The following is a 16087-nucleotide window of genomic DNA, read 5'->3' as shown; positions in this document are numbered from 1 at the left end:
CTTGAGGACTTCGGGAAACCGGCTGGGCTAAAAGCTTGTGGGAAGCCGGCAGGGCAAGGAGTCGGGCTGAGGTAGGCAGGGCAAGGCGTCTGGGTGGAGCTGGCAGGGCTAGGAGCCGGGCAATAGCTGGCAGGCCAAGGTGTCTGAAGATACAGATGCAGATACAGAAACTGGGAAATATGTCTGGAGAAGGAGCCTTCACTCCGCTGAGTCCTCATTCTGTCTGGTCCATTCTGTCAGGGCTGGGCTTGGAGGTGATGAGGCGAGGATGGAAGTGCAAGAAAATGAAAGATTTAGGAAAAAAGCAAAATAAGACAACTCAAACCTCCCTGTGGAGGAAAACATGGCATTAAATATACACTCAACTAGACTAGGTTCTTGGCATGACACACAGGGATTTGATTAGATCAATCGACTGTTGTAGACAAGACATCAAACAACAGCAAATGAAATCAGAGAATCAACAGCGGCCCAGCACAGGACAGAGCACACTAGGAGAATAAATAGAGAAGACAAACCAATGAACAGACAGGTGGACAGGTGAAAATAATAATTACAAACAGGATAACAAGGAGGGTGGGAGAAGATGGTAGACAACAGAACACATGATACAAAAACACAACACAAGCCATGTGCTCACAAACAAACAGGACTAGAACACGCAGCCAATGAGAGAGCCGCATGCTCACACGAAACAAGGCAGTAAAGCACGTGGTCACGATGAAAACATGAAACCACATGCTACACAACACAAAAGAACACAAGACACGAGCACACGATAAACAAAGATACATACTGTACGCTCACACATGCGACATGAATGTTCCCTTCCAGCGCCATCTGAAATTAACTAGACTGAGATGCTGAGAGTGAACAGCACACTGCAGACAACACAAACACAGACACCGGGACCAGAGCACACATCCAGACCACGGCTGGACCTCGCACGCTCGCATCAAGCAGGAACATTCATGGTCGTTGCTCATGTAACGGAGGCCAGCTAGTGTGTGCTGTGCAGGTAAACCTCACTCCTCTGACCTCTAAAGGTGCTCTAGCGACAGATGCTAGAGGTCATGGTCTTTAGCCTCCTTGGTAGAGCAACCGACTCCCATGCAGAAGGTCACCAGTTCGATACTAGCTTGGAGCAGTTTGGGTGGTGTAGGACCGGCGGGGTCACATTGGTGCCGTGACCCGGATGGGAGTAAGGTTTAGGGGGCTGAGTTTAACGGAGGCCAGCTAGTGTGTGCTGTGCAGGTAAACCTCACTCCTCTGACCTCTAAAGGTGCTCTAGCGACAGATGCTAGAGGTCATGGTCTTTAGCCTCCTTGGTAGAGCAACCGACTCCCATGCAGAAGGTCACCAGTTCGATACTAGCTTGGAGCAGTTTGGGTGGTGTAGGACCGGCGGGGTCACATTGGTGCCGTGACCCGGATGGGAGTAAGGTTTAGGGGGCTGAGTTTAACGGAGGCCAGCTAGTGTGTGCTGTGCAGGTAAACCTCACTCCTCTGACCTCTAAAGGTGCTCTAGCGACAGATGCTAGTGGCCATGGTCTTTAGCGCCTCCTTGTTAGAGCAACCGACTCCCATGGGGAAGTTCGCCGGTTCGATACCAGCTCGGAGCGGGTAGGGTGGTGTAGGACCGGCGTGGTTACACTCATACAATGACAAGGACAGACAATGATGAGAAAGAGGTACTCGACCTGAGCAAACTTGAGCTTAGCACAACATATAACACATGACATGACTAGTGTCTGGACTCTGCCACCAAAACAAGAATTAACAGCACTGCAGTGGCAGAATCCTGACAGAACTGTCATTAATAATATAGGATAATAATATTATAGGAGACTTTGTTTTTCCTCAGAGCTTGACTACTGTCACATATTATATGTTAATGCTAATCAAGGTCTGGGAGTAGAAAGTAGGAGCACAGAATTAAAGTCTCTTGTGGTCCAGTGTTCAGTTTCCACAGTCAGGGGTGGTTTGGAGAGCATCCATACCCCTCACATTAACGTCACCAGCTCCACTGAGTGCATTGTGTCTGAGACTGTGTGTGTCAGGTGCATATGCTAGTCTGCAGTCAGATACGATTGACTTCATGGCTCCCTCTGCTGACAGCTTAATGGAGATGCTGATTTGACTGTCCAGCAGGACTCGACACCTGTCCACACTACCAAATGTGCTAACACCTGCTTTAAGATCCCTGATATCCCTGTACTGGATTGGCCAGACCACACTCACACTCTTGTAGAGCATTTATTAATCCTAGTTAATGACTCCTGATGAATGAGAGTGATCAGACATTTACTGAAGCATTATTAATCCACAGTTGTGCTTGTGAACATCAGTTAATGCACTGAGAGTCAACAAGAACTAACAGAGAACAACTTTACTGTCATCAACTAACATGAACAGATCAATAAATACTGGAATAAATGTGTTTTTATTGTTCAGTTCAAGTCAAATCATGAAGAAGAAGAAGATCAGAAGAGCAGAAACAAACGTCACACTTCATTTCTCCTTTATTCATTGAGCTGCTGGATTTCTCTACAGTTGATTCAAGATTTGACAGAGATTCAGACAGGATTCAGACATTTCCATGTTCATCATCACATTCTAATATCAGCAGTGGATTTGACATTGACTTTTATTATTTGTGCTCAAACAACAGAGAAACAATGAAGAAGATCAATCTGTAGACAAGAATGAGCTGATCTGAACACAGCAGCATCCTGGAGGACACTTCATCAACATCAATGATGACACTGATGAAGACTGAGAAACACACACACACACACACACACTCTCTTTCTCACACATATACACACACATATATGTGCGCACGCACGCACGCACGCACACACACAAACACACACACACACACACACACACACACACACACACACACACATATATATATATATATTTGAAATGTATAATCATCTCACTCATTTGTTGCTGTTTGTGAAATTTATTCTGTTCAAGTTTATTTAAAAATAAGTTTGTTTTTTATATTTTGTTTTTTATTATTATTTTTATGTTTTATTGAAAAATGTTTCAAGATGGTTTTTCAGAATTTGCCAGTTCTTTTTACAATTTTGACTTGTATATTTTACGGATTGTCATTGGTATTTGTAAGATGTTTCTTGCTATATGTTAAATCGGTTTCTATATTCAGGTTTATATAAAGTTTTGCTGTTTTAAAATGTGACTTGTACAATTTTTTTTTATTCAAGTCTATTGGGAAAACGGGGTCGTTTTAAAAAACTTCTGTGTATGTGTGCAATTTCAGATTTTTTCTTTAAATCTTCCTCTTTGTCTTTTATTGTGGTGTTTTATTGTTGTTTTTATTGACGTTCTTGTGCACTACAAAATTATTTATTCGATTTTAGTACTATTTTTTTTCTTGCAATCAATAAATGTATATCATTTATTTATTTTGTCCTTTGTCTGATTATTTTCGTTATAGGATATGTATGCAGTTTGCATTTTATTCAAAGGTTAAACGCAGTGCCTGCACTTTGTGTTTACATTATAGCCTGCGTTTGCTGTTATATAAATTCAAATGGTTGTAATACCATGGATCAAGTACAAATATAATACCAAAAGGTTTTATATCAAGGTTTATAAATACTGAGTCGTGCCAGCTCCCGGCCGCAGCACACATTACTCTCGGACCGATTCCGGCTCGGATGCGGCACCGTCGGCTCGGTTACGGCCGCCGCATCTGGCCCGGACACTCTGAACAGAGTAGATAAGGACATGCGGGGGGCCAAAGGACATGCGGGATTTACATTCAATCAAATGACATGCAGAGGGTTACATGCGTGACTTTCCCTAAAGCAGTATTAACGCTGGATGTGGAGAAGAAAGTGTAGACCAGGGGTCTCAAACTCGCGGCCCGCGGGCCATTTGCGGCCCTCAGTGCAATATTTTGTGGCCCGCGCCTACCGCTGTACTCTGACAGAATCAGCGGAGCGGGGAGAGAGAGCGCTCCCCGCTCCGCTGATTCTATCCGTACACAGCGCGCTTGTCACTCAATGCGCGTTGTCGCGCGCGTTCTGATCAGCTGTGTTGTCGCGCGCGTACTCAAGAGCTGTGTTATCGCGCGCCTACTGAAGGGCGGAACCGAGGGTGTGTCGCATCGCGGGGGCACTTTTGATCATTTTGGAAGGGCACTTTCTATGCAAGACTAAAAAGGGCATGTGCTCTGCACAGGTTGAGCTCTATGTGTCCACGTGCCTGCCCTGCATCTTATATATATTATATTATAGGTAGATACAGACTGGTACAGACTGATGTGACTGTAGTGGGGTGGGGGTGTTTTATTTATACATGTATACGCCTTTTTTTTAGGTGAGGGAATGGAAGTTTTGAGTGAGTTCCCCCACTTTTTTCCCTAGGACTTCAATAAGTCAAGAATCATGCAGTACTTTTTACAGGAATCCTGAAGGATCTATTTTTTCCCCTGCAGGATAGCTGCAGTACTGCAGAAATTGTAAAATCCTGTAGGACACATTGACGATATGAGCAGGAATTTCTTACAGGTTTCACAATGGATACAAGCAAGTGACAAATCCTGCAGGATTTTATAATTTCTGCAGGAGTTATTTGCTGTAATTGTAATGAAAGAAATTCTGTCACTTGCTGTTAGCAATACAGTATGAGTTCTAACAGATAAAAAATACAACAAACAAACAAAAACTTAATAAATACAGAAATACATAAAAGTATACGAATAGATTATAAACAATTATAGAAATTAACCATTACTATAAACCATTTAAATTATGCATTTGCATTTTACCTTTTATTTCTATACTTTTTTATATAATTTATTAAAATGTCAATCCAGCTATCTATTTTAATTCAACTCCCATCTGTTTCGTTGGATACACGTATAATAATTACAATATTTTAAGTTAATATGACTACTAATGTGTGTGTGTGTAGTATTTGACAAAATGGATTTGTGTAGACACAAAACAAACAGGTGTGGCTAAACTATTTTCCTTTCATAGCTATTTCCTCTCTTAATAATTGTGAGATTATTATTATTATTTATTATTATTATATTTCTTGCCATTTTATAAGTTTTAAATGTACCTCAGGAAAGTCTCTTCTCCCCCGAACCCCTTATTCGACGTTGAATCAACATTGGTTTGCTATCTGGGAAGGTTTGTGTGTGAGAAAGAGAGAGAGAGAGACAGAGAGAGAGAGCACATATAGTGTAAAGAGAAAAAGATGGGCGAAATGTATCAATAAGTCATGAATGCAACAGTAAGTGGCAAAAAAGCTAAAAAAAAAAGACTTTTATTTTGGCGTAGCCTGTGACGTCATCAGACGGCGCCGCATCACCGCTATGGTTCAACTGGAGTAAGGTTTGTTTTAAAGCGTTTACAGATATAAACCGATTTAAAGTTAAAGTTCTGAAGTTTTAGGTTTTTTAAACGATATTAAATTGTGTCCCTGCTGTTGGAAATATTATTTTACCTTTTTATACAACGTAGTACTATTTCTATAATCTATAATCTCTCATTATTTGAGAGCTATTGTTTGTATAAAGTGTGTAAAAAGTGTTTTAAAGAAACGTTTTACCCGATTTCTTTTTATTGATTACTCATATGAAGACACTTTTAAAGAGAAGTTATTTTGTTTCTGTTCAATGTTTTATTTATTTTAAACAGGACATTTTTTATTGTTTTGTTCATTTTAAGCAGGATAAAGTGTCCAAACACAGAGAAAAACTCCTGCTGAAGCGAATGATCTCCACACTGTTATAAAGATGGCGTTTATTAAAGAGGAGAGTGAAGATGTGAAGATTGAAGAAACATTCACAGTCAAACAGGAAGATCTGCAGGAACAAACAGGTTAATTTTCATTCTCAAAGACCAACTCAGTCATTTGATCCTCATTCAGATATATTTTAATAATAAGAATACTAAATTAAATCCATCTTGCAGCCCTGAGTGTACTGCCTAGTTCTCCTAAATGCACATAAGCACTCATATAAAGACAGGAATAAGTTTCTTTCTTGTTACTTGTTCCCAGGTCTTTTGTCATTATTTTATTATTGTAAATTCCTTTTTTTTTTTTACCAAATTCTTTATGGGTTTAAACTTGTTTCTAGTAGTTGTTACTGGCTGTTACTAATAGTATCTGAGTTAGAACCACATTATTATAATAACTAATTACCAGGGCTATTGTATTTAAACAGGGTTTCCGCGAATCATAAAATCTCTTAAATTCCAAAATCTAAATTATAGGCCTTAAAAAGTCTTAAATTTTTCTGAAATATTGTGTTGAAGGTCTTAAATCTTTTTAAAACAAGTCTTCATTTTCCTTTGTTTATGATTTACTACCCAATCTGGCCAAAACCCATACAATCACCAACAATCCATCTCAATAAAACTTTCAACTTTTTAATTAAAAAAGGACATTTTAACTCTATTTATCATAATAGTTTAATTATTTCTTTTACAATAACATTTGTTTAAATGTGATCCATGTATTTACTGCTGAGGACATGGACCTGGACAGATTGTTGTGCATAAATTTAGTTTATTATAGTTTTAAAAACTTTTAAAACATTTGTTAATTTTTTTTGTATTTTTTCAAAGTTTATGTTGGGAAAAAGTGTATGGATACAAGTAAAGGCTTGTTTTTACACAATATTTAAAATCCTTTGCTAAGAAATATCTAAAATATTGTAATTTTATATTATTCATTTATTATTGTATTATTAAATGTATTAAAATCATAATATTTTTTTAAGGGCAAATAAAAACCATTTTCATCTGGGCCAGTTTTCTATTTTTATCATTTTTGTTTGTATGTATAGTCATAAACACACTTGTTTGCAGAGCAAGTAGTGTGACCGTTTTCTGCCAGAATATGGGATCAGGTCACTGCTATGACATGATTGACAATTTTTGTATGTCGCTGTTTGTCTTTGTGCTCTGTTTATGCTGAGAGCTGATGCTGAGTATTTTTAGGGCTTTTCACACTTCAAATGCAGAATCCTGGGTCATTCCCACTCTGAATAACAAAATCCTTGGTTATCAGTAATCACGTTCCACACTGCTCATGCTATATCTGGGGATAACAAATAATCCTAGATGTTCATTAACAGACATTACACATTCCCAACCACCGGATTAACATTATTATTTGTATATTTATGTTGTCACTGTCCCTGTATAGACAAACAGCAGGTCACCTTTTTTGATGGCATTTCTGCATCTTGTCAGGTATGTAAAATGTCATCATGTAGGTCTTCAGCTAAGCCTCAGGACATGCACAAAGGCAAGAAAAAAAAGACAAAAGTACTAGTGAATGAAAACAAGTTGCAAAGTATGTCATCTTTCTATCTCATTACTCCAGTTTACAGCAAACTGGCATTAAGCATTTGCATAAGTTCATTCATTCATTTTCCTTTGGCTCAACTGGGCCAAAAAAGGAAAAAGTTGAAGAGAAATTGCTAGTTCCCTTCAAAACCCAGGCAGTGTTTCCTCTAGGATTTTTTCCAGCTGTAGCGGCAGGCCTTTTTTAGACAGATCTACCAACTACCTGTGGTGTTATTTCAATGAGTCGTGACCCCAGTATTAGAAGTCGAGATCACATTTATGTAATAGATCTCTTTGCTTGTACATTTATGAATGTCTCTAATAGACCTACAGAACGATATTAATGCGTCCTGAAGTAAAGTGAAACGGCTATAGATCGTGTTTGCTGGCCTCACGCATCTGTCAGTCAGCCAGTCAGTCTGTCAGCACTTATTCACATCATACACCTGTCAGTCAGTCTGTCAGCACTTATTCTTAACGGGGTAAACAAATAATACACAGCACTACTACGATTACAGAGAAGTTTGCGTGGTTATAATTCACTCAACCTTTTAATACGTTTTGGCGTTTAATACGTTATTACTGGCTATTAAAATAATTAAATGTTTTGAATGAGAAGCTGTAATGTAGCCGTGGCGGGATGAATTTTGTCGTGGTGCCCTGCCATGGAAGAATGAATGTAGCGGAAACCATGCCAGGGGAGCAAATATATACATTTTCTACCCCATTAAAGGCTTCTTTCTCATTACGTAGTTAATAACAAAAGCTATATGTATTTTTGGCTGTGAGACATAGTTTGGACAAAGTTGTCTGTGATTGTCCTTTTGTATAGTCATGCAGTGTGAAACTCCCTGTCGCCGATCCATCTTGCAGTGTAGACAAACCAGTGACAAAACGCTAGACCAGATAGTCATGCAGTGAGAAAAACATCTGTAACACGAATATTTTGAAAATCATGCTGTCGGATCTCAGCATTAGTCCCTTTATTCATCAAGGGTTACCACAGTGGAATGAACCACTATCTTTTTTAGCATATGTTTTAAACAGCGGATGTCCTTCCAGCTACAACCCAGTACTGGGAAGCATTTGCATAAGTTATATCAGTGTTTCCTTTAGGATTTTTTCCAGCTGTAGCAGCAGGCCTTTTTTACACAGATCTACCAACTACCTGTGGCGTTATTTCAATGACAAATGTTGTGACTGCAGTATTAAAAGTTGAGTTCGCATTTATGTAATAGCCTACAGCATGCGGATCTCTTTACTTGCCCAGGTAAAAAAAAAAAGAAAAAAGTGCACTACAATGCACTTTGAGTATACTTAGTACACTTTTCAGTAATGTACTAAAAGTGTTCTATTTTCGCACACTAATTTTGTACTTAATGTACTAAAAGATAGTATTAAGTATATGTTAGGATAAACTTAACACCATCTAAGTGTACTCAACTGTGCTATTGAGACACCTGGAAATTGAACTAAAATGTGCTTTTAACATACTATATCTGTATTTAAAAAAAAAATGTTTAGTTACAACTAGAAATTTGCTTGAACCCTAATTTTAAGTATTTATAAATATTTTTGAGAATAGCTTAAAGTATAATAGTAATATATTAAAACAATATACAAAATGTGAAAAAGTGTGCTAAAATACAATTTAAGTACACAAAGTACATCTTTTAAATAATGTTCTAAAATTGCTCTATTTTTACACACTAATTTTGTACTTGATGTACTAAAAGATAGTATTAAGTATATGTTAAGATAAACTTAATACCATCTAAGTGCACTCAACTGTGCTATTTTAAGACACCCTGAAATTGATCTAAAATGTGCTTTTAACATACTATATCTGTATTTTAAAAAATATATATTTAGTTACAACTAGAAATACACTGGAACCCTACTTTTAAACATTTAAATATATTTATGACTAATTTAAAGTATAATAGTAATATATTAAAAGAATATACAAATTGTAAAAAACAATTGTGCTAAATACTGTATTAAAAGTGCTCGATTTTCCCAAACTAATTTTGTATTTAATGTACTAAAAATTAGTATTAAGTACATTTTAAGAACAGTGAAAGACCAGTTGCGATGAATAAAAACAAAGAGTCAGGAATGAAATAAAATAGAAGGAAATTTAATTACTTTTTTTTGTAGTTTTGACAGCAAGAAATCAGCTTCAGCACTCTCCATGAGCTCCACAGGTCGACCTTCCTTACATTCAGAACACAGTGATATTTATGCTAACAGAGTCAACAAACCTATGTCATTAGATTGTTTAGACATCCTCACGTAATTGGTTAGACAAAAGATAATTAAGTAGAAGGATAAACAGTCCAGAACAATTTTAGAATATGCAATGTAAAACATATGTATCCTTAGATTATCATATTATTGACTACACTGGATATACACAAACATATCATCCCTTCTGCATGCCCATTCTTGGATTTCCTGATCATTCATTGACCCACAACACACACATACTTCAAGACAATAATGTTTTGGTAAGATTACCACACTCAAAATCAATTTAAGTGTCAGTGATAGGTGCATTCACATTAAGTGTTCTTAAGTACAACTTTTGGGAAAATGTACTTCTACTATATTACATTACTAATAGATGTTCTATATATTAACTTATTTTAAACTTAAACAGTGTACTAAAAATCAACTAATGTTTAAAGCATTTAAAGCACACTTTTGAAAAAAACACACTAATAAAACTCTTTTGGGTGTTTTTTTCTGTAGTGTACTTTATTGTAGTACACTAAACATGTATTTAAGTATTACTGGTATTTAATATACTTTTGTCAAGTGTACTAGAGTCCTAATGAAGTATAAACATACTTATTTAGTATACTTATAGTGTAAAACCATCAAACTTTTATTTAACACAAAAAAATAACAATGTACTAAAAATGTATTTGCGGGTATTTAAGTCTATTTTAATTGCATTTAATTATATATTTTTTTCACCTGGGATGTCATCTCGCCATTTCCTCATCACAGTTTACAGAAAACGTGGCATTAAGCTTTTGCAAAAGTTCATTCATTCATTTTCCTTCGGCTTAGTCCCTTTATTTATCAGGGGTCGCCACAGTGGAATGAACCATTAACTTATCAAGCATATGTTTTCAACAGCGGATACCGTCCAGCTGCAAACCAGTACTGAGAAACATTTGCATAAGTTATTTACAATAATGCAAACGCAATAATATGAGCTGAATTATGCATACTTGCTATGAACATGCAGGATTTGTCTCAATCGGGTCTTCTAAGCAAGTTACAAATGTTTAAATCCAGTGGAAGATACACATAAGGGAACACAACATGAGTAATCTAGAGCGAGTGCATTTGATCATTTGCATTTAAAGCCACAGGCACAAAAAGAGCTTGGTTTTTCTCTGACCCCCAAAATGAAATATTCTGCAAGGTATATGATCTGATTTTGAGCCGAAACCTCAGACACATTCTGGGAACACCAAAGACTTATTTTACATCTTATTAAAAAAAACAAAAAAAAAACTCTCCATTACTCTCCATTAATAAGTTATCCCTTGGTTCTTTTGAGCACAAGATATTGTAAAAAAAAATGCAAGCTTCCTTTGTGTTTCAAAAGAAAGGAAATGTTTAAAACCACATGACGGAGAGTAAATGTTAATTGGTTATTTTTATTTGTGGGTGAAACATCCATTTCATGCTTATCGCTTTGTGGCTTCATACTAAAGTTCACTTTTTTGTTGTTTTTTAAGACCTGATGGTGCTGAAAGAAGAGACTCATCAATGCAATGAAATGGAAGAGAAACATCAAGACATATTGGCTGATGAAAAACCCACACTGACTAAAAAGACTTCATCACGTGGAAGACCTCGGAAATCCAAATCTAAGTGTAATTTCAGCAGTAAACAGCGTAGAAAGACTTTTAGTCAAAAGCCAAAGCTTGATGTTCACACGAGAGTTCACACAGGGGAGAAACCTTGCACCTGCAAACAGTGTGGAAAAAGCTTCTATACTATAGGAAACTTAACGGTGCACATGAGAATTCACACTGGGGAGAAGCCTTACACCTGTGAACAGTGTGGAAAGAGTTTTTGTAAAAAAGAAAACTTTAAAACCCACATGAGAATTCACACTGGAGAGAGGCCGTACACATGCCAACAGTGTGGAAAAAGCTTCTATCATTCAGGAAACTTGATAATGCACATGAGAATTCACACTGAGGAGAGGCCTTACTCTTGCCTTCAGTGTGGAAAGAGTTTTAAGCAAAATGGCAATCTTGAAGTCCACATGAGAACACACACTGGAGAGAAAAGATTTACTTGCACACAGTGTGGGAAAAGTTTTGTTAAAAAACAAAACCTTGACATCCACATGAGGATTCACACCGGAGAGAAACCTTACACATGCACAGAGTGTGGTAAAAGTTTCACATATAAAAGCTCACTCAATAACCACATGAGAACTCACACCGGAGAGAACCCGTTTGCATGTGCTCAGTGTGGAAAGAGCTTCTCAAGCAAATCTAGCCTCATGAACCACATGAATGGTCACACTGGAACCATAGTGTTCACATGTGATCAGTGTGGAATTAAACTCAAACGCAAAGACTACATTAGGCGACACATGAAGACCCACTCAAGAGAGGATCATTTTAGATGCAATGAGTGTGGAAAGGGCTTTACCCATAAAAGAAGCCTCAGCGCTCACATGAAGCTTCACAATGAAGAGCAGAGTCCTGAAAAATGAGGCCTTGTCCACACAAACACGGGTATATTCAAAATGGCAGCTTTTTCATGTAGCTTGGCTGTTCATTCAAGTGAAGTTTATTTTTAAACTACTTTTGAGGGGATCACATGCTTATGATTGTCCACAGCTGGTCCAGCATTAGCTAAAACATGATTCACCAATCAGATGATTCCTAACTCACTATAAATAACCAGAGTTTTTTTTACCTCAGTTATTGCTTACATGCAGGGCCGGATCAAGCTGAACTGCCGCTCTAGTCAGAAGACTAATGTGAAATGTGAAAACGAAAGTGACCGGTTATGAAAATGAAGCGAGGTATCGTGGACCTCTTTTCTGCCGCCCTATGCGCGGATATAACTGAGGAAGCGCGAGTGCTGAGGGATGTGTCACGGACACCGCCCTCTCTATTCTGTCGCCTATGCACGAATATAACTGAGGACGCGGGTGGTGAGGGAGGTGTTGCGGACATAACTGACTACGCCGTTTGTTATAAAGTAGTGTCTCACAGACTGTACTTTGGTTTAAGGTACTTGAAGACGGATGAGTTAACATCACTGATGAGGACCTACACTATTAGTTGTCTTCAATAAAGTTTTCTGCCTGTAAGAACTTTGGTCAGCTTCCTTATTTCATCTGTTAGAGTCATCTATACATTGGCAAGCCACACAAGAACGGTTAAGCCAAATACAGCAAAATATAACAATGTGCTTCAACTTATTATGAACCAATAACCATATTTGTGCACAGTGCACATTTGCAAACAGTTTATTAATTTACCAAACAAATGATCGGCTCTGAAAAAGAATTAGAAAGATTAGGGAGGAGAAAATATTTGAGGAGATGCAGGGAACACTGACCTACACCCTCAGATTGTGTTTTTGATAATTCACATTGTTTGATTGTCACTCGCCTGAACAAACAAAGATTTACATCCAATTTTGTGCTTTTGTCTGCAATTTCACAAAACTTGTTAGTGGATAAACTCCTGTGGTGTGAACTCGCTGTAAGGCAATGACAGTGAGCGACCGATACAGACTCCCTGAAGCCCTGTTCAGACAATGCCTTTTGCCAGTTACGACAGATCAGATTTGTGTCAGATTATGAGATTTTAACTTGATCAACTCTTGATGTGTTGTGGGTAACAAATGAAGACTTTGATTTCAAAACACTACACATTTATTTTGATGGACTAATTTGAGAAAAGAAACAAGTTTTCTTTCTGAAGACAATTACAGTCTCTGTAGACAACTTGTTGCCTTTAAAGATGCAATGTGAAAACTCCCATATTACTACAAATAAATGTATTTAGATTCATTATTATTATTAGATTCATAAATGTATTTAGATTCATTATTATTATTATTATTTATATTATGATATATCTATAATCTGGAACAAAGAAGTGAATTGCACTGATTCTGGAGAAATTAGTCAAACTGACTCTCTCATGTGTATTGTGATTGGCTGTTTGCTGCACGTCACACTTTAAGCTGCATTTGCTCCAGAGTTGATCACAAACTAAAGTAAACTTTACGGTTTATATCAAGCCTTGTCAAATCATTTAACATCGCCGTAACCAGGTTGGGTTTATTTGATTTTGTCAACTTCCAGAGCTTTATCTTTTAACCAGGAGAAGGAGGGAAAATGCACTCACTCTGCATAGTGACATCTTGAAATAATATTTAAACTAGCCTAATAGACCAGGGGTTCTTAACCTTTCACAAGCTGCCCCCACCCCCAAAAGCTGGTTCATTGCAGTTGTATATAGTGTAACTAAACTAAATACGGCGTCATGTTTTATACGTTTGCAGCCTCTGCAACTTCCATCCATCATAAAAATTTATTTGGATGATTTGACTTTCCGCCGTTTTCTAAAGTCTTTGAGCACAGCACACAAAAACTAAATTGACATACTGCAGTCACACTTCAAAATGTGGTGTTTTTACATTTATAACATTTGAGCACAGTTCAGCAAAATACATCACATGATCTGACGACCAAGAGATCTTAATTTACCATCACCAAACGATTAAAAATGTGGCACTGATTTCATACAGAGTTCATACAGACACAGCCTAATGAAAACCAAGGTTTTCTAAGCACTTTTTCCAGCACCTATTTTTATTTTCAAAACTGACACGCAACATATTGAACACCTGAAATGTATTCTCAGCAACCCATTAAAGCATTGCATAGGAACCATCTATTGATTTATTAAAGAAAACATTAATAAGATATAATAATTAGTTAATAATATATTTATAATTAAGAATATAATAAACCAAAATTGACACGCAATGTATTGAACACCTGCAATGTCTTCTCAGCAATTAATAAAAATACTGCATTGGAACTATCTATCGATTTATACAATTAAAAAAAAAACATTTATTAACAACAATAATAATTGATCATATATTAATAATATAATAAGCCTGCACTAAATGTGCCTGTGATTTTTTTATTTTATTTGTTGATGTTCTCTCACAGATGGCAAGTTTTAGTAAATAATACTAATATTTTACAAATTACTCTTTTAAAAAACTACACTGAGTACTAGTTAATTACTTTTGAGAAAAACTCAGATTTTCATTATGGCCCTTTTTAAGAATAAAACTATTTAAATGGTTTAACTGCTTACATCACAAGGCTACATATAGGAATTTGCATTAACAAAGTATGGTCGATTTTTCCTTTCATGACATTGACTCAATTTCAATAGTACTGGCACAACTACCACATACTTTAAAGGCCATAGAGACACTTTTTGTCCATTTGTAAACAATACTTCCAAGCTTTGAAATGTTTAATTAAAGTATATGATGAAAAGATTTAAATTTGGGGTTTTATTTACATATTGTACACTATTGTCCTATTTGCTCATTGTTGTCTATACAACATTTTATTTTACACTTGATCTTAAACTGAAATAATTTTACACAAGGACAAGGACACTGTCAGTGATAAAATAATAAAACAAATGACTTCGTTTCACTTGAGGTATTTGAAATATGACGACTCTACATTTCTCAAAGCAGTGCTTTAAGAGCCTTATTGTTTATTTTGATAAATGTAACAAATTGTTTGACCTGTAATGCCTGCACAATTTAGTGATGCTTTAAGACCAATCAGAACACCCCTATTATGTATAAATCACATAAATACCTCATCCAGAAACATTTCTGGCATAATTATTTTGTCGTAAAGAAATAAAAAGTTTCACCTTTGCTAAAAGTTCTGGTAGTATAATATAATAACAGTGTTATTTGCAAACTCTAAATAGCGAAATCATATTAGCAGCCAATGACTATCAAAGTACAACATTGGTCACAGTCAAATAAACAGTGTTAATGTTGTTTTTAAGTCATACTTGCATGCTAATTCTGATCGAATATTCAAAATTAAATGGTAAACAATATAGAGACTTCTAAATGAACGAATGTGTGAATATAAAAAAAACTTTACCTTTATAACTCGCCATCGGGAGAGAAGAGAGTGAAACGTGTTTATAAAAAATGTAAAATATATTACAATTTGTTTATGAAATAATGACTGTTTTGGTCTAATTTAGCAGCAGAAAGAGATCCGATGAATCCAAACAAAGATAACAAATTTGCACGTCCCCAAGTGTCTGGCTCAAGAAGTTCTTGTAACTCAGAAAACAGCACTTCAGGATCCCTATTGCTTTCAGACGATCTGGTGTGTACACCTAATGACAAAACAGCTTCTCTGACGAGTTTTCCATTGTCATGTCTTTTTGACCTAAGGGTATGAACCTAGCTTTTTGAAGGTCACACTGGATTGTGCTGCACAGCCAACTTCAAATGAACTGCATCAAAGACAACCCAGGTGGGACTTGAACCCACAATCCCCAGCTTCGAAGGCTGGTGCCTTATCCATTAGGCCACTGGGCCATGTCACTAATTTCTATTAAGTATCTCTTGTATGCCTTCAACAAGACTCTTCTTCAGGGCTTGTTGGTCTCGTGC

The 16087-nt window shown here is 36.7% G+C and overlaps 1 protein-coding gene and 1 non-coding gene across 3 annotated transcripts; one reads left to right on the top strand and one right to left on the bottom strand.

The window, feature by feature from the left end:
- Nucleotides 1-5350: 5350 nt before the first annotated feature.
- LOC137491006 (uncharacterized) lies at nt 5351-12707 on the top strand. 2 transcript variants are annotated; one of them, XM_087249122.1, is made up of 3 exons: nt 5351-5380; nt 5720-5869; nt 11104-12707. In XM_087249122.1, the coding sequence occupies exons 2-3, from the start codon at nt 5785-5787 to the stop codon at nt 12096-12098; spliced, it is 1080 nt and encodes a 359-aa protein (XP_087105248.1). In that variant the 5' UTR covers nt 5351-5380; nt 5720-5784; the 3' UTR covers nt 12099-12707. The 2 variants fall into 2 exon arrangements, with proteins under 2 accessions (XP_087105248.1, XP_087105249.1); XM_087249123.1 differs by having other exon boundaries at nt 5717-5869.
- A 3232-nt stretch (nt 12708-15939) lies between these two features.
- trnar-ucg (transfer RNA arginine (anticodon UCG)) lies at nt 15940-16012 on the bottom strand. The gene has a single exon. It is a non-coding gene; the product is annotated as a tRNA-Arg (tRNA).
- Between the last annotated feature and the right edge of the window lie 75 nt (nt 16013-16087).

Source organism: Danio rerio, chromosome 4 (genome assembly GCF_052040795.2).
Source record: "Danio rerio strain M-AB ecotype USA chromosome 4, GRCz13ab, whole genome shotgun sequence".
NCBI classification, from domain to species: Eukaryota; Metazoa; Chordata; class Actinopteri; order Cypriniformes; family Danionidae; genus Danio; species Danio rerio.
The sequence above is the reverse complement of the archived record's forward strand: the minus strand, read 5'-3'. Positions and strand labels throughout refer to the sequence as shown.

Bases quoted from the DNA above. Each gene is read 5' to 3' on its own strand.
- LOC137491006 (XM_087249122.1), top strand. From the start codon at position 5,785: ATGGCGTTTATTAAAGAGGAGAGTGAAGATGTGAAGATTGAAGAAACA. The intron at 5,870-11,103 runs GTTAATTTTCAT...TTGTTTTTTAAG, and splicing joins AGATCTGCAGGAACAAACAG to ACCTGATGGTGCTGAAAGAA.